This window comes from Neltuma alba, unplaced genomic scaffold, assembly GCF_004799145.2.
Source record: "Neltuma alba isolate B1F8T4 unplaced genomic scaffold, ASM479914v2 tig00010661_pilon, whole genome shotgun sequence".
Taxonomy (NCBI): Eukaryota; Viridiplantae; Streptophyta; class Magnoliopsida; order Fabales; family Fabaceae; genus Neltuma; species Neltuma alba.
In genome coordinates, this window is record NW_021635506.1 from 118,290 (window position 1) to 137,392 (window position 19,103).

Below are 19,103 nucleotides of genomic sequence, written 5' to 3' on the forward strand. Positions count from 1 at the left end.
TCTGAGAAACAGAGATATCCGTTTTTGCTGTTGTGTACTACCTCCGGTCCTTAATATACGATCTCCTTTGACTTTTCATTTGGTCATAATTATAAGATCCAAATCCATTTTATTTTTCATATTTATGTATTTTTTCCAAGATAGTCCTTCTAATGATGATAGTTCTAGCCAATACACTTAATTAGCAAAGATATTTTAAGAATGACAATACTTATTTATTACAAATAACTAACTTAACTTACTTCTTTAATCTTCTCAAATTAGTCAATCAGATCTTATAATTAGGACCAGAAGTAGTATTTAGCAACTTGGTTATGAAGATAAATTTCAGTCATTGGTAAATTCATTCTTAATTTATAACTCGCAAACCCCCCCCCCAACTAACATCTCATTGAATTTAAATCAGTTTATTTAACTTCTTTTAGATAAATAAATAATGGAGACTTTGCCAGCTGTTATTTATTTATTTATTACTGTTAATAATTAAAATATATTTATACATTCTTTTCTATCAATAATTAGTAGATTTTGCAAACAGAAAAAGACGTGCGAACCACTTGCACATTCCCGTGCCTTCAAGTCAGGCGGCTCGCCGTGTTGTTCTTGTTATGGTTGGTGGTGAGAATTTCTACATTTAACTAGTTTTTTTTTAATAGCAAACATACATTTAACTAGTTGTTAAGTACTTTCTCTGAGTAATTTAACAATCACAATTTTTAAATTTTCAAAATTTCAAATAAATAAATGAGACCTTTTGACTAAAAGTTGTTAAGAGCTCATGTAGTCAAACATACATAAAAGTTATGAATGGCTTAAAAGTGTTGCCTTATTACTTTTTTTTTTTTGACGATTACCCTTATTACTTGTTAAACCAAAGTTATTAATAGCTCATGAAATCTTAATAGTAACACAAAAATTATGAATGACCTGAAAATATAATTTTGTCTTAACTCTTAAATTTTAGACGGCAATAACAAATTTTGAATATATTTTATCAATTTTAGAATGAAAATTAATACTAAGTTGTGATTTCAACCGAAAATCTTGGAAAAGTTCCAAAATATCATGTCCTGAAAAAAATGCTAAATTCCTCATGGCCATGAAAGAAAATGCCTAACCCCTAAACTTGAGCTAATTGTAACAATTGTTGAATTCATTTTATCAATTTTGAATAGATATTATAAATGGGGGCATTTATGTCTTTTTGCTTGGATTTTAAAATTTCATTTTAAGATTTTACATTTTTCTAGGATTATGCTAGTTTAGGTGTCTTTTGGGGGATTTGGCATTTTTAGCTTCGTTAGTAGTCATTTTTCTATTTTCTTTTTCTTGATTTTTGAGAACTATTTATCACGTCATGTATCATTTCAGTCTTCATTATAAATTACTTATAACTCATTCTCACATATAAAAAAAATACATCAAATTGATAAAAAATTTTAAATTTACTCCATTAAAGTTTTTTTCTTATTTATATTTACAAATCATTCTTATCTCTCACTTTTTTTTTAATTACAACAAAAATTAAATAAAGATAAAATTAAAAAATGATTATTAAATATCCCACGAGAGACTTGTATAATAACTACATGATTGGTTTGGCTGGAAGGAACAACATTGAAAGCAACCCTGCCATTTCGACGAACGTGTTAATTGTTTACTTATTCATGCATGGAGACTTGAAGCTAATTAAAAATGAGCTTGCAATTTACATGCGAGCAACTAATCATTAAAAATTTCAAATTTATGATGCTCTAATTCACTGATTCCATCTATATCGTGGTCGTCATCTCCTTCTAAGCCTCCTCAATAACTCTACTGTCTTGTATCGTTAGTGGCCAATATATATCAATTAACAGAACTCTTCATAACATTACAACAAAACCAATATATATATATATATATATATATATCATTTGCCTTCTAATTTCAATGATCATGTTACATGAAGCTAGTAATCAGAGACCAGTTTTATTCTTTATACGCACCCACTTCCTCCGCAAGTAGTAATTAGTACAAGTTTTTGAAAGAACTACTACACCCGAAGGATTAATTGTTGGATTTGGAAAACACAAGACCTGATAAAGTCTATCATTTTTTCCACCTGAAATAACTGCAGCCATAGGCTTTTTTCTATATGTGATTCATAACAGAACTCTTATAGGTTAATCTGGTTGATCTCAAAGTGTCAAGATTTTGGGATTAAATTTTTAGTGACATGAAAAATATATACCGGGGAATTTAATGTTAATCCAAATTTGACTGATTCATATTTTATTTTAAGCTGGATGAGGGCCTGTAAGGTAAATCAACGTAAACGTCAAAATGACAAGAAGATCTAAATTTATATTATATGTGCAAACATCTAGTCAGGTGGCAATCTTCCGGGTATATACCTGTGACCGGTTATGCTATAAAAAATTAAATAAAAACGTACATATGGCAAAGGGAACGCATATTTTTATATAATCTACATGTATTAATTTGTTGAAGGTTGCATGGTCAGCATCGTCAAACTCAAAACACGCGATGAAGAAAACAAGAAGCAAAATGTCTTATTTTCGATGGAAACGACCTTGAGATGGATTTTTCATGAAAAACCTTGGAAGCATCAGCTAAAGGCAACCCCCACCGGCTTCCGTAAGTCGTTTTCTCACTTTCTTCCTTCCTTTTAATCGTCCATCACCCCTTGTTTCCTCAGTTTTAGGAGCCATTAATATTGGCATTATAGCCATATCCTTCCTTTCATTCTCTCATAATCAAAACCCTCTTTTTCCATTAGCAGATTCTAATTATTATGGCTCGGCGTCAACCCAATATTCCTCGACGTGATCATCAAGAAACTGTGATAGAGATTAAGAGGCCCGTGAACTTCACAGGAGGGCTTGAGTTTTCTGGTCTGACCTACACAGTAACGAAGAAGAAGAAGGTTGATAACAGTTGGGTGAAGGAGAACGTGGACTTGCTTCATAACATAACTGGCTACGCACCAAAGGGTTGTGTCACTGCGGTGATGGGTCCCAGTGGTGCAGGGAAGTCTACGTTCTTGGATGGTGTTGCTGGAAGGATTGCAAGTGGGAGCCTTAGGGGAAGGGTGTGTTTGGATGGCACAGATACTAACCCTACTTTGATCAAAAGAACTTCTGCTTATATCATGCAGGACGATAGGCTCTTCCCAATGCTCACTGTCTATGAAACTTTCATGTTTGCTGCTGATTTTCGACTCGGCCCTCTTCCTCTCGCTGAAAAGAAGCACAGAGTCGAGAAGCTCATTGAACAGCTTGGCTTATCAGTAAGTACCACCTCCCAACCCTTCATTTATCCGCTACTAGCAAGCTATTAAGACTCAATCTTGGTCAGTCAAACTAGCCAACTAACGCCTGGTTGATTTGGTCAAGAATTTTGGACAGGTTATTCGGGATCATATATATAGATTTTTTCCCCGACAACGTCATTTTGAGTTTTAGAAAAATAGTAGTCCATAGTATATAAATAACTATATTTTGTTAGACTATTTACACATACATTTAATAATTGGTTTGATTTCAAGTTGACCCATTGTTACGGTCTTAACCAGATGATTTACCGATCTAATTTTAGTAGTAGTTCGATTAGTAATCAGTATTTATAACTATCATAATAATAATAGTAATAATTACCTGTATCAGAAAAAATGAATATAACAAATAAAAATAAATTTCGTATACAAACTTAACAAGTAAACAGTGTCCTGTAAACTTGGTACTGAGGGTATGTTGACGTTGCAGTCAACTCGAAACACGTACATCGGAGACGAAGGAACAAGAGGAGTATCCGGGGGAGAGAGACGTCGTGTATCGATCGGCGTCGACATCATCCACGGACCATCCCTTCTATTTCTGGACGAACCCACTTCGGGTTTGGACTCCACCAGTGCCCACAGCGTCATCGAAAAAGTCCACGACATCGCCCGCGGTGGCAGCACCGTCATCCTCACCATCCACCAGCCTTCCTCCAGAATCCAGCTTCTTCTCGACCACCTCATCATCCTCGCCAGAGGCCAGCTCATGTTTCAGGGCTCTCCCAAAGCCGTCTCTCTTCATCTGGGTCGCATGGGGCGTAAAGTCCCCAAGGGAGAGAATCCAATCGAGCATCTCATTGATGTGATTCAAGAATATGATCAGTGTGATGTTGGTGTCGGAGCTCTCGCTGAGTTTGCCCGCACCGGAGTGAAACCCCCTCCTTTGTCTGACCAGGAATTTTCTCTCTCCACCGTCGCACCGTCCACCCCAGGTCGAAACCCTCGACTTGCGGATCGTTCCGCCGTCGACGATTTTGACCACAGTGTGAGAAGTGCCAGAAGCCCTCATACACCCCGGTCCTGGAATGCCGGCAATAGTGGATTGTTCCAGAAGTTAACACCTTCCCGCTTTAAGAATGAACACAGACTGCAGAATAATCGTTTAAGGTAAATTTGCAGTCATTTCTTTTCCTAATATATATTAAATAAACATTTGATTTGAATCTCTCATTGAGTTGTATTTTTTTTTCCCTGTTGAAAGTAGTAATGCTTCGCCAGGGTATTACACGTACTCGAGCGAGATCCTCGCGGCGACACCGACGCCTCATAGCAGCGACTACACTGTGAATGAGAATGACTACATGACTCCCCCAGATGGCGTTCCAAAGCATCTGGGTCCGAAATTTGCGAACTCCTTCTTGGCGGAGACGTGGATTCTGATGCAGCGGAACTTCATAAACATCCGGCGAACCCCTGAGCTTTTTCTGTCCAGATTGATGGTGCTCACGGTCATGGGCATCATGATGGCCTCCATGTTCAAGAACCCTAAAGAAAACGTACAAGGGATCACCAACCGCATCAGTTTCTTCATCTTCACCGTCTGTCTCTTCTTCTTCTCTTCCAACGACGCCGTGCCGGCGTTCATCCAAGAACGATTTATTTTCATAAGGGAGACTTCCCACAACGCCTACCGAGCCTCGTCCTACACCATCGCCGGAATAATTACTCACACCCCTTTTCTTGTTCTGCAAGCTTCCGTTTATGCCATCATCGTCTGGTTTGCTTTGAAGCTCCAAGGCCCTTTTCTATACTTCGTGTTGGTTCTCTTCGTTTCCCTTCTCTCCACCAACTCGTTCGTCGTTTTTGTGAGCTCAGTGGTTCCAAACTATATCCTGGGTTATGCTGCTGTTATCGCTTTCACTGCTTTGTTCTTCTTGTTCTGTGGTTACTTCTTGAGCAGCAAGGACATTCCGATTTATTGGCGTTGGATGAACAAAATTTCGACCATGACGTATCCCTATGAGGGGCTTTTGATCAACCAGTATCGGAACTCAGATAGGTTTGGATCAAACCTGGACGGGACAAATATTACAGGTCTTGATATCTTGAACAATCTCCACATAAGTACCGATTCGTTTAGGAAGTGGGAAAATGTGATCATAATGTTGTTCTGGGCCGTCCTATATAGGATTTTGTTTTACTTGGTCCTTCGTTTTGCTTCGAAAAACCAGAGGTCGTAGACAATTATAAAGGAAAGAGTGACAAATTAAAACTTGTTTAAGCACTTCAAACAAACGATTATTGCATCAGAAAACACTCTGGTTTTAGCTGTTCCTTGACTATTGTTATAGCACTTGGCAGCAAAATTACATGAGACAATATGCGTATAGATCAGCTAATTTTGAAGGGGGGGGGGGAATGTCATTGATTTATGCATATTATGGCTCTCTCCTGCAGGAATGAATTGTAATAAAAATTTTAAGTTCTGACAAAAACATAGTGGCCATGATATTGGCAGAAGAACAACTTGAAAGAGATAAAACTATGATTTATGTGGGCATAAAGTTCATGAGGCAGTACTGCAAAAATCTGACCCATGAGAATGAAAAGAAAACAAGAGCCTTTAAAATTTGCAGTAAAAAGACAGAGGAGATTTCAAGGAAAATCATAGAAGATTTCAATGTATTTCCACGTTTTCCTTCCAAGACTTTCCAGCACGCTAGAAGGGTATAAACACACATAGAATCATGAACAGAAAGAGTATTTTTTACCGGTTTATGACAAGAACAAGAAAATCTGCATAGAAAAATAAGATGCATCCAAAATGGGTAGATTCATGGTTCTTTCCGGCGGACACAAAATGTCAAGTATAAGGGACTAAATTAATTTATATATCCAATGTTTAATTTGATGTTTGAAATTGGAGTAATATTACTTATATCCAAAAGTCTTGGGATCGCCCAGCTGTTTTGCCAAGGGCACGCTTGAATATTTTGAGATTATTAAAATAAAACATTTTGAATCCAAGTTTGGCCTTCTAATAAGGGTTGTGGTCTGTCTTTATCAACTGAAAAAAAAATATATTAGAGGGGAATATGCCAACAAATCTGTTGGAAGTATCGATTTGTCGGGCATAGACCAACCAAGTTGAGCCTCATTTGAGCTTAAAATAGTTAATTGATTTAAAAAATTGGCCATATTATATGTATACTTACAGATGGAGACCTCTAGGTATACTCAGAAGGCTAAAGTTTAGATTTTGTTAATCTTGCTTAGCAGAAGATTCCCTGCCATTATAAATAGTTGTGAGGGTACATGTTTTTTTTTTTTTTTTAATGTTGGTACATGGGTTTTATGATTAGCCCTGCAATTTGTTCAAGGGAAGTTAGGCCTAGAAGACTTTTAGAAGTCATTGTGATAATCCATGAAGATTATGATATTCAATTCCTATGGTAATAAATATTTACTCATAGAATGAATTTTGAATAACAAATTTCATGTGTTAATTTAGTTTAAAAAATTTACATCAGATACATAAAATTAAGTACTTAAGCTTTTTTTTTTTTGCAATCCAAAAATCCAATTCAAAATTTAGTACCCCCCCCCCCCACAAAAAACAATGCAGAAACTCAATTTTTAATGCAACTGAGAGTAATAGAAAGCGATATTATGTTTATTCAAAAAGAACAAAGTGATATTATGTCAGAGTACTCTAATTTTAAAAAAAAAATACCATTAAGCTAATTCTATAGATTATCAGATAATAATATATATGTAATAAAACATTCATTCTTGATCACATCTTATAATAAGTTAGTGACAACACTAAAGCTGTGAATGTGCCAACAATAAGCTATGCTGCCAAATATCTTGACCTGGTTAACTCATATAATAGAAAAAATATTAATAGGTCAAAACTTTATTTAATTGGTCATAAAAACATATTAATATATATTAATCTTAAATTATTTTTTAGTTGTTGTAAGAAAAGAAACGTTTCAAACAAATTCAGAAGCAGAAACATTATTCTTTGCCGCATTCATTAAGGTTAATGCTAAAAGACTAATTAATCATAATACTACTTTCGTTCCTTAATCTAAAAGCTAGCTTTATATTTAATTTGTACTAAATATAAGATCTCAGTCCATGTTGTCTTTTTATATTTATCTATTTTTTCTAAAGTAGTCTCTATAATAATTGCATATGTTAAATATTTCATTAAATGATAGTTCTCGTTAATACACATGATTAGCAAGAGTATTCTATGAAAAATTTATTATAAATAACTGGCCTAACAAACTTCCTTAATCTATTTAAATTAGTCAATTAGCTCTTATATTAATGATCCGAGATAGTATATTACAACAATGTTAAATCTAGAATAATTGTTAGTATCTATGTCTTCATACTCCTCCGGTCCTAAATATAAGACCTTTATACTAATGCATATAAGGGTCTTACCTCTGGTCTTATATTTAGGACCAGAGGAGTAACTCAACTTCTTGAAGCATGGTATGGGATTGACCGGGTAAAACGTTATATACCAGGAATATCAACATCCATCTTCTTCTCTCTGTATTTCCAATAACTTAGTTAACCGTATAACAACTCATCTAAACCTTTTTCCCACTTCAAAGTTTGATGAGTGAGACTAATGATCAAATAATTTGGATTAGGGGAAGTAAATTAAACACCCCCTCAAAAAAAGAAAATAAAAAAGGAGAAAGAATTAATGGAATATCAGAAACCTTCTTCCTGATAAGGAAGAACCAGTAAATCTAGGTCAGAATATTAATGAGCTCAAATCTAATATTTCCTGAGGTATCAAAAAATAGCAAGCAAAGTTGAGTCATTTGCACTGTGAACATCTTAATTAGCTGGTGAAGTAAATGTTTTTAGATCAATGTTTTCTTTCGACAACAACAATGTAGAAGTGAGTGAACCATCTTCAAAGCTTACAAATAACCAAAATCACAGTAACGGGATTATAAAGCCGTTTGAAGTTTTTGTTTCCTTTCTCCCTTTGGGAATCTTTCATATAAAACTTTGGGAGCTATGCACCCACTTGGACACACACACACACACATAAAAATTCAAATGTGACTTTCAGACTCCAAAGGTTGAACAGCCAGGCACTATACTGATAGAACTTATGGATTTCCTGTTCTTTAGGGCTTCCCTTGAGCCACTTAGTTTTTATTATTTTACATGTTTCAAGTTTCAAGCATTTTGCGGATGCACTGCACAAAGCACAATATAATTTTAAAAGAAAAAACAAAAAAGAACTAGCTCATCAGTTCTCTTATTTTTCAATTGTCACTTCGAAATTTCGCTTCTTACTATGGGTTAAATAAGAGGCTTCTGTCTCTTTGCTAGAGTGCTAAGTGCTAACAACCAATAAAATGAAATTCTTAGTGGATATTAATGATAATCTGGATTTACAAGACTGGAAAAAAAATACTTTTTGCTGTGAAAAGTCAGAAACTATTTGTACGTACAAGTACTGTGGAAATTTTCATTTGTTACCACGGAACAATTCCGATGCCCTCTTGTTTCCACTAGGTGGCATCCACTGTTAAACCAATAATGAGAGGGAAGAAGGTGGAGGAACACAAAGGATTGATCATTCCTATTATTTTAGTCAATACTAATATTCAATTAACGTATTCCAGTAACGACCAACAAAACAAAAAACAATAATAAAATGTAACATTTATAATGGAATTAAACAAATGTATCATCAACGAATTGTTCTAATTCAAGCTATAACTCTAATTCCATCTCCTTTCTACCTCCTGCAGCTTCAACTTCAGAAGTCAAACTCATATTTTCAGGAATCTTCGGCCCCTGATCCCCATCCAAACAAAGTCTAGTTCTTATGGTTTAAGATTCATTTGGAGGAAACGACAGAAATGTTTGAGGTCATGGACTATTGTTCAGATTGAACAAGGCCTTTTCTTTCATCTAAATCACCAGGAAACTAAAGAGTTCCGACTCCAGATTGATATGACAGACAAAGATTGATCGATGGATTCTAGAAGATGAGAAGTTAGTGATTGGCATGGATTCATGTTTGACAAAACCCCCTTAGGTGACCTTTCTTTCAGAAAAAAATGGAGGAATTGGATAACCAGGGTTTAAGGCTTGTTGTGGTTTATATCCTTTGCCTTCTTCTGTTTATCAGATCAGCTTTTGCAAGTGAAGGTTAGCAGCTTAAGTACATCTCTTTGATCATCATTATTGATTACTTTCTCGATGAAACTTCCTTTGAAATTATTTGTATCATTCTGGACGTTGGCTAAAGTAAGTTTAGGGCTTATTATTCTTTTTCATGGATGCTAGTTACGTACTATAGTATCGAGATTTAAGAGAATCATAAATCAGTTGACATTCTTTGTTTGCCGAGTTGTTTTAGGGAATGTTTCAATTAAGGACAAAGAAGGAAAAGGGAGGGAAAGGAATTAAGGTTTCTTTTAGATTTAAATTAAGGGCAAGATAAATTAATCCTTCCTTTCCTTTCTTTTTCCTCCATTATCTTGAGCCCTAGCATACCTATGAGTCAATTAAGTTGATACATATGTATGATCTATTGACATATCATCATCTGTGCAGGTTTTGTGAGCATAGCGTGCTGTGCTGATTCAGATTATACAGATCCAAAGACTTCAGTAAATTACACGTCAGATTTTAGTTTCTACCCAGATAAAACAAACTGCGTAGACACAATTAAGCCCGTGGAGAACCATGGGAAAGCTAGAGTGTTTGATATAGATAAAGGAAAAAGATGTTACAACTTGCCAACAATTAAGGATCAAGCATATCTGCTCAGGGGCGCATTTCCATCTGATGACTCTCTGAGTGTATCTCCGAATTCCTCTTTTGTTGTTACGATTGGGGTTACCTTATTAGGTGTGGTAAATAAACCATCTCAGGACGTGGAATTACTTGAAGGAATTTTCAGAGCTACAAAGAATTACACGAGTTTCTGCTTAGTTGCGGAAGCCGGAAGTCCTTATGTTTCACTTATTGAAGTGAGGCCGTTTGGAGAAGAGTACCTACTGGATTCCCCTTCAAGTGTCCTAAAAGTGATCACAAGAAATAACTTAGGGGCCACCGGAGATGACATCAGGTATGTAAGCTGCAGTTTCAATTCACTGTGAAAAGTAGTTATCCCCTTGAGCACCTAAAGGCCTAAACTTTTGAAAACTCATACTAAGAATTCTTCCCCCCCATAATAACACACATATAAATGAAGAAGATAATAAATACAAAGTCAGTATCTCTTCCCTACCGGAAAATAGCAGATGCACTTTAGGTTATGACCAAAAGCGTTGCTTACTATGTTTTGGTTCAATTTTATATTAGGAGAACGGTTCCTGAAGCCATTTAAGGCTTTTGGAATGCAAGAAACCTAGGATGCAGGGAGCACTCCAGAGATTTTTGAAAGATTGAATGCAAGTGGACAATTGCTGATATGAAATTTAAGATAACTAATGTCCATACATCTAAGTAATTTGAAGTTGTTGATACTTCACAATACATGTAAGCCATAAACTTTATAATCACCATAATGCACCAGAATTATCTTTTCCCCTTGCTGTATTGAGTGCATTCAACTTTTATCCTGGTACTGAAAATGGAATGCAGACCTATTGATCATAACAAGAAATAACAAGTTGGAAACACACACACACCTGTTTACCATATTATGGACAGAACAGCATAATCCCATGAGGAGGATGCCACTGTAGAATGTCCTCCTTTGGTACGATCTCAATGCAGTAGACAAATACCAAAAGTAAAAAAACGAAAGAAAAATAAAGTGAAGTTTATAATACTAAGGAATTTGCTGATTTCAGGTACCCGCTTGACCGAAGTGACAGAATCTGGAAAGCTACTTCAAGTCCGTCATCTTCTCACGTATCATCGAATGCAAACATTTCCAGCCACAATGCTAATTCGACACCTCCTCTACGAGTCTTACGAACCGCTCTTACGCATGCTGATAGGTTGGAATTCTTCCACAGTGGCCTCGACCCTGAGAATTCCGAATACCGTGTGATTCTCAGCTTTCTTGAATTGAATAATAGCGTCGGACGAAGCAAAAGGGTGTTTGATATTTACGTGAACGGGGTGATCAAAGTGCCGAAGTTTGACATATTTGCTGGTGGATCGAATTACAGACAAGCTGTTTTGAACTTGTCGGCAAATGGGTCGCTGAATCTTACCTTGAGCAAGGCTTCTGGGTCTGAGAATGGACCGCTTTGTAATGCATACGAGATCCTGAAGGTCATCCCCTGGAAACAGGAGACCAACCAAACAGACTGTGAGTACAATTGAAAATTCAAACCCCATTTTGTTGGGGATTTTCTTCTTTTCTTTTCTTTCCTTTTCAGTTTCTTATCCAGTTTGCATGGCACATTCTGGTAACTTCCACATGGGCGGTGTGTTATCAGATAAAACCCTTGTTCAAGTTAAAATCTTTAAGCAGCCATAATATGGAATACCAGAGTGAATTATAATATAACTTGAAATGGTATGAAGATCTGGAAACTTCCCAGTTCAAATTTTTTTCATCATTAGACGCATTCTACTCTGTGGCAGAATGTCTTTACACCTTTCTCTTACGCAAGCATCATTATATGTCTGCTTTCAGCGGAAGTGATGTTGAAGGTGAGAGAGCAATTGTTAGAGAATAACGGAGGAAATAAAGAGCTGGAGAGTTGGAATGGAGACCCTTGCATTATGTTTCCATGGAAGCATGTAGGATGTGATCGTTTAAGTGGTCAACTTGTTATCACTAAACTGTAAGTTTCTTATATTTTTCTTCTGAAAATGCTCCCAAGTACATTCCAATCGGAGCACGACTCAATTAGATGTGATTTGCGGCACACACTATTCTTATTTTCAGGGATCTTTCTTCAAGTAATCTCCGAGGACCAATTCCTTCCAGTATCACTGGGTTGTCCAACTTAAAAATACTGTATTGCTCTTGAAACTCTTCTTGTTCAGTATAGCTTCTTGCCTTCTTGGTTGCATGTGTATGAATACAGGGACGCTGTTTTATGTTGCGTCTATATAACTATTTGGTCATGTTTGTGCAGGAACCTGAGCTACAATAGCTTAAGTGGGAATATCCCCACATTTCTGCCTTCATCTTTGCTTACATCAATGTAATTATCTCTCCTCAACTTCAACAATGACTCATGAAGATACTGTACAAGTTTTAACAACACAATCAATATCAATTTTCATAGAGATAGACAGTTCACAACCATATTTAATTGTTTCTGAATAATCATACACAGAATCATGAGTTGATGATAGCACTCAACTTCATGAATCTTTTAGATGTTTTTGGATACAAAAGTTTCATCATTTGTTTCATGCAAACCATATAGCTTCACATTAATAGGTTTCAAAAATATAATCAGACGTGTTTATAATGTTATCTTATATATATTATGAATGGTTTTGAAACACTGACCCGTCATTGAGGCATGAGCATATGCGGACAAACCTAAGTAATAACTGTTACCTTTAGAATGATTTGCTTTAACATTTTCTTGTTACACACACACACATTGGAAAATTTCATCATTCTTTCACTGGATTCCAATCACAGCAATTCCATTTGTTGCAAGTGTGGTCATAGCACCAGTTTTCATGTGCTGACAAGTATAAATTTCTGAAACAGAGATCTGAGCCACAATGATCTCACAGGATCGCTTCCATGGACCCTTCCCTTACTGCCACAACTGAAGTCCTTGTAAGTTTTCTTCTTTTTCATGCTCTGGTACTTCTTAACTAGGAACCACCTTCTAGTCATTATAATTTTCTTCTCACGCCCCAAATAAACCAGAAATAAAAGGATATTGTCTTGCATTTCTTTCAGGTATTTTGGCTGCAATAAGCGCATGGACAAGGAGATTCCAACTTCCTTAAACAGCTTAGAAAATACAGAGTATGGAATTTTCCCCAGAACAACAAAAGATTTTAGGTTCAAAAGACGAAAAAAGTGAGGAAAAAAAATGACTGATTTACAATGATGTTTCAGTTACGGAAGTTGCAAACCTGGAGACACAGGAATTTCACAAAAGCATATCATCATTGGCACTGTTACATGTGGATTGCTCCTGTTCATTTTGGCCGTTGGAATTCTTTTTGGTTGCCATAGAAGAGGAAAATTAGTCCCCTGGAAAGCATCTGATGAAAAGGGATACCCACCAACCACAAGTAAATCAGACCTCTTCGCACATTCTAACATACTCTTATCTCTTCTAGACATAGTGCTTTCTCACAGGTTTGCCTTTTGACCATCAAATGAAAAAATAAATAAATAATCCTCTCAAAGAGCTGCGGAGGTCGTGATTTTAGTAATCCCCAAAAAAATTCTTTCATTAAAATCAGGAACTTGCTCATTAAGTTGCGTAAGAGAAAATAAATTAGAAACAGCGTCTATTCTGTCAGGAAGATAACCATTTTAACATGTCAATGCAAAGTATCTAACATTTCTACTGCGTATGCATTATGCAGATTTAATCTTCTCTTTAACCAGTAAAGATGATTTCTTCGTCAAGTCAGTGTCCATTCAAACATTCACGCTTGAATACATAGAGGCAGCCACCCAAAACTACAAAACTTTGATTGGTGAAGGAGGGTTTGGGTCTGTTTACCGTGGCACCCTAGAAGATGGCCAACAAGTGGCAGTGAAGGTCCGTTCAGCCACATCAACTCAGGGGACTCGTGAATTTGACAACGAGGTACAATAAGGACCATTTTAGTGCAACCATATGTGGGTTTAATGTACTACACGAAGTTTTATGTAAGCCACATTGTTCATAACTAATGAATAATGCGGCTTCCTACAAGTTATATATATAGATATATGGAACTGATGTGTTGTGAGATTTCACGATAGCTTCCCATGGTGTAATATCTAACTAGTCTATGATTCTTCTGCCAGGTAAACTTGCTCTCTGCTATACGCCATGAGAACCTGGTGCATCTTATTGGTTACTGTTGTGAAAAGGATCAACAAATTCTCGTGTATCCTTTTATGTCCAATGGTTCTTTACAAGATAGGCTTTATGGTAAATATCCACCATTCTCTCACCTGATTTGCTTTAAACTTTCGATTCCCGGTATTTTCTAAGATTCAATCTCCCAGCAGGGGAACCAGCAAAGAGAAAACCATTAGACTGGCCAACCAGGTTATCTATTGCTCTGGGTGCAGCTCGAGGCAAGTAAATTTGATGTCAAAATTTTCACCAAGCATTTTCAATTTTAACCGATCCAGATATAAACTTGGTACTTTATTAGAAAGAAACAACGTCAATCAATCAAAAGTAGAATAACAAAGATTAAGCTAATTTTATGTAAACACTGAACAAAATGAAGCATGTAGACGTGACCGGAGATCTGATGCTAACTCTGATACTTTTAAGCCAACAGATTTTCATCTTTTAGGATATTGGGATCGCCATAATGATTACATTCTTTTTCTCAATTAACAGGTTTGTCGTATCTCCATACATTTTCGGGACGTTCTGTTATACACAGAGACGTCAAATCAAGCAACATACTTCTGGATCACAGCATGTGTGCCAAGGTAGCAGACTTTGGTTTCTCAAAATATGCTCCTCAGGAAGGAGATAGTGGTGCTTCTCTTGAAGTAAGAGGAACCGCAGGATATATGGACCCTGAGTAAGTAATTTGGTTTTACGATTTTGTCCTAATAAGACTTTCTTACATCACTCCATCTCTTTGAGCAGACTTAATAGCTTGCTGTGTCAATCTCCAATCATAACTCTTTGGGGCATCTAAGATCAAAACAGATTTGCTGAAATCGTGTGATAAAAAATGACACGCACATTCTCCTCTGATTTCACAGCATCATAGATTACTTTCAAGTGATACAGAACACAACTATAAACAAATTTTCACAAGGAGCTAACATTTATACATATGTAGGTACTACACAACACAGCAATTATCGGCAAAGAGTGATGTCTTTAGCTTCGGCATGGTTCTACTTGAAATTGTGAGCGGCCGGGAACCTCTCAACACACGAAGACCACGAGATGAGTGGAACTTGGTAGAATGGGTATGGCACAAATACAAATGTGTCCATCATTTTACTGCACAAGTAGAACATCACCTGAATGACATTTACGTTACATAGAGGTTATCCTGGAAAGTAAGAACAAACCTAGTAGGCACTAAGAAATAATTTTCTAATGCAGGCTAAACCATACATAAGGGCGTCAAAGATCGATGAAATTGTGGATCCTAACATCAAGGGAGGATATCATGCAGAGGCCATGTGGAGAGTTGTGGAAACAGCACTGTCATGTATTGAACCATTCTCAGTGCATCGACCAAGCATGGCTGATATTGTACGTGAGTTGGAGGATGCTCTGATTATAGAAAACAATGCATCAGAATACATGAAGTCCATAGAAAGCCTTGGAGGATCAAATCGCTATTCCTTTGTAATAGAGAAGAAGATTGTAACCCCATCTCCATCCACAACAGAATCAACCGTCTCGCCTAAAACCATGTCCCACCCACATCCCAGATAGCAGCAAATATGGGCGAATGAGAATCCTTTTGATTCGTTAGTGATAATCACTCTAGTCATGTCACATTCTAAATGATGAGGGAGACAATGATAACAAATAGGTTCAGATCAAAATATGCAGCGTAAGTGTATTTGAGTAACACATTGAAAGTACTTTCCCCAAATTGTTGAATTTGGAGAAAGCAAATGTGGGTTTGGGTGTTTGTCACAGTAAAAATATGGTGAGATGGCGAACACCGTTACTAAAGCCACTAGTAAAGAACACCAACGACGGGTTTTGGCCGTGAGTATTTCATTAATCAACTCATTGACAGCTCAAGAAAGCTTTCGATGGAACTATGAACATCTGGAATGTCAGGGAATAGCAAAGATGGAAGCGAATTAATGATGAACTCTCAGTTTAACCAAAAAGCTGCAAAGGGCTTCTATTTTCTCTTTCTGTTTTGTTTTATTTCCATCTAACATCAATTGATGTAATGAGTTTAATATGTTGACCCAGTGGATCTGGACTCTGTAATACGACAACACAAAAACCCGAGGGGAACAAGACTAGAACTTTGATGCTTTTGTGAAGCCTTTTATCATGGATTGTTTCCTCATGAGTTCATCCCCAAAGTAGTGCAGTTTTGAGTTATACCATTTCAGATAACCGGTTAATAAATACCTGCCTCCATCCACAAATTACTGCTTCATGCACTGCATTAAGTGTTTCTACGTAGTGAACAATGCACCCTTGATTTTAAAAAAAACAAAAAAAAAAAGAAAAGAAAAGAATAAAGAGAGAACAATTTAAAAAAAAAAAAAACAAGGAGATAACCCCCGAATCTGTATTCTCCAAGTTATTCAGTTTTACACTAACGATAAATCAGAAGCTTTGGATGGTGCCTGTTACTAACAGAGATTATGCAATTTGCTACCGCAATACCAATACCACCTATTAAGAATCAACTGCATTTTTCTCTGATTAAATGCAACAAACCATTGAATTCTTCTCATATGGTATTAACTGGTGTTTGTCATAAGTATGAGCTTCCTTTTCATTACAAGTAAAATGCATCGTTAAAAGGCGTTGAACTATTCTCTTTCTTACTCCATTCTGCTTCTCTCCATCTTGCAAAACATCCATAAAGCAACTGTAATAGTTTGTATAAATTCTTCCTGATCTAATTAAACATAACAGCACTAACCATCGCCACAATTTAGATGAACGATTTTGGCAGAAATCAGGCGATTGAGTCCAATATGGAAGTATGATTTCACATATAAAACAAAGGGACCAGGAAGCAATGAGAATACGAGGTTATAACCTCACATTAGAAGGAACCGAGTTAAAGGCATTGCAACTGGCAGCTATATGAGCCAAAAATGGCAAATAACAAACTAAATTTATATCATGAAGCAAGAGGTTACAGAGATACTTTTCTATTGAATTGACTTGTAAATACAATATAGGTTGGAAGGTTCTTACAGGAAGGCTGAATTACAACATCATGATCCAGACAAACATTAAGTGGTAAATAGAGAAGGGTTTGCTGATGCAGTGCTCACTTGAACTTCAAGGAGTTCTAGTCGACGCTCTAAGACATCAAGCTTCTCATTCAACGATGCCAACTTGCTTTTTGTCGTAGCCTCTGAATGAAGATAAACAAAATCAAATGGGCGGACGAAATAATGGATGGCAGAAAGAATACAAGATAAACACCACGCACATATCTATACTGTGAGGAGATTAGCATATCGAACCAATTATTACACACTCAAAATATTAAATCCTTTGGAGTGAAGGAACAGGAATGGGAAACCAAAGAAGAGAGAAAGGAAGAGAATTTGAGTACCAAATTGGACAAGGAATTCAAAGAGGCGACGAACATTGAGAGAAATGTGAGAGATGAATTCGCGGTTCTCCCAATCAGCTTGAACCGCTATTCCAACGTTGACGGCGTTTGTGATGCCGCCGGCGCGAGCCATGTTATTTGCAGATCTACCGTTAGCGAACAACGCAGATTGCGGAGCCGGACAATGCCACCGTTCCCAATATACCCACCGCCACCGTGAAGCTCAACAGAACCAGAACCTACTCAAACAACCTGCAATATAGAGGATTTTTTTTTTTTTCACTGGAAATATCCTACAAGATATTTTATTGAATGTATTAATAGAATAAAGGAAAATACTAAGGTTAAGTTAGTTTATGAGAGAGATAATTGATATAAGTAATCTAATGTAAGTGTAATCTTAAAATATAATATCAGTGCCTACATTTAAATTAAAAATATCATTAATATAAACTCAATATTTTTTTAATCCTGGTCAAAAAAATAGTTTTTAGTAGAATATGAACTCAGTGTTTTTATAGCACTAACTGCAATATAAAATTTCTCAAAATAAAACCCTTTTAATTCTTTTTTTTTTTTTTGTTAAGCCCATGATATCTACGGCGTGTAACAGTAACTAATCCCATTGAACTTCACAAAAGGACTTTAGCTACTTCCGCCTCTGCACTTCTTAAACAATAGTTTCTCATAATTTCTTTTAATACATAATATATATATATATTTATATACTCCTCTGCTCTTTAGTATAAGATTATTTAACTAATTTGATTAGATTAAAAAAGTTAAGTAAATTAGTTAATTATAGAAAATATAACATGTTTTTCCTAAAACACCATAATTATTTTCCTTAATATCCTCTCTCTTTTTTTTACTTGATTATAATTAAGGGAGTGTAGAAAAAAATAATAAATATAAAAAATAAATCTCATATTTAAAATCAAAATTAATTTAACAATTAAGTATTATATTAAGGAGGGAAGGAATAATATATATATATATATATATATATATTTATGCTAAACACCCCAACCACCATAACCAGAACTACACTGCCAGCCGCTTGACTTGAAGGCACGGGAATGAGGAAGTGGTTAGCACGTCCTTTTCTGTTTGCAAAATCAACTAATTATTAATGGAAAGGAATATACAAATCCTTTTTCCTAAGGATAATCAATTTTTTCTGCCAACAATACCCTTCAAAAATTTAAACCATAGAACAATACTCTTGGCAGTTATCAAGTTTTCACATTAATACCTTCAATAACAGTATCACTATCACCTTAAATTTATCATTTATAAAGTCTCCATTTATTTATTTATCTAATAGAGAAATAAATAAATTGATTTAAATTCAATAAGATTTTAATTGAAGGGATAATTTTGCAAATTACAAATTAAGAATGAA

General features: G+C 35.8%; 3 protein-coding genes across 4 annotated transcripts; 2 read left to right on the plus strand and 1 right to left on the minus strand.

The window, feature by feature from the left end:
• Window positions 1–2,797: 2,797 nt before the first annotated feature.
• Window positions 2,798–5,520, plus strand: LOC114758042 (ABC transporter G family member 17-like). The gene is made up of 3 exons (XM_028947046.1): window positions 2,798–3,292; window positions 3,768–4,447; window positions 4,542–5,520. Exons 1-3 carry the CDS (start codon window positions 2,798–2,800, stop codon window positions 5,518–5,520), a joined length of 2,154 nt encoding a protein of 717 aa, XP_028802879.1.
• Window positions 5,521–9,132: 3,612 nt separating this feature from the next.
• LOC114758017 (nodulation receptor kinase-like) lies at window positions 9,133–16,556 on the plus strand. 2 transcript variants are annotated; one of them, XM_028947016.1, is made up of 15 exons: window positions 9,133–9,484; window positions 9,893–10,409; window positions 11,140–11,606; window positions 11,937–12,087; window positions 12,192–12,263; window positions 12,385–12,453; window positions 12,978–13,049; window positions 13,176–13,244; window positions 13,338–13,516; window positions 13,817–14,043; window positions 14,247–14,373; window positions 14,451–14,522; window positions 14,797–14,986; window positions 15,254–15,386; window positions 15,526–16,556. In XM_028947016.1, the coding sequence occupies exons 1-15, from the start codon at window positions 9,394–9,396 to the stop codon at window positions 15,862–15,864; spliced, it is 2,775 nt and encodes a 924-aa protein (XP_028802849.1). In that variant the 5' UTR covers window positions 9,133–9,393; the 3' UTR covers window positions 15,865–16,556. The 2 variants fall into 2 exon arrangements, with proteins under 2 accessions (XP_028802849.1, XP_028802850.1); XM_028947017.1 differs by having other exon boundaries at window positions 14,454–14,522.
• A 658-nt stretch (window positions 16,557–17,214) lies between these two features.
• Window positions 17,215–17,957, minus strand: LOC114758020 (protein BRICK 1). Its single transcript, XM_028947022.1, has 2 exons — window positions 17,699–17,957; window positions 17,215–17,494 (listed from the first exon to the last, which is right to left on the minus strand). Exons 1-2 carry the CDS (start codon window positions 17,829–17,831, stop codon window positions 17,370–17,372), a joined length of 258 nt encoding a protein of 85 aa, XP_028802855.1. The 5' UTR covers window positions 17,832–17,957; the 3' UTR covers window positions 17,215–17,369.
• Between the last annotated feature and the right edge of the window lie 1,146 nt (window positions 17,958–19,103).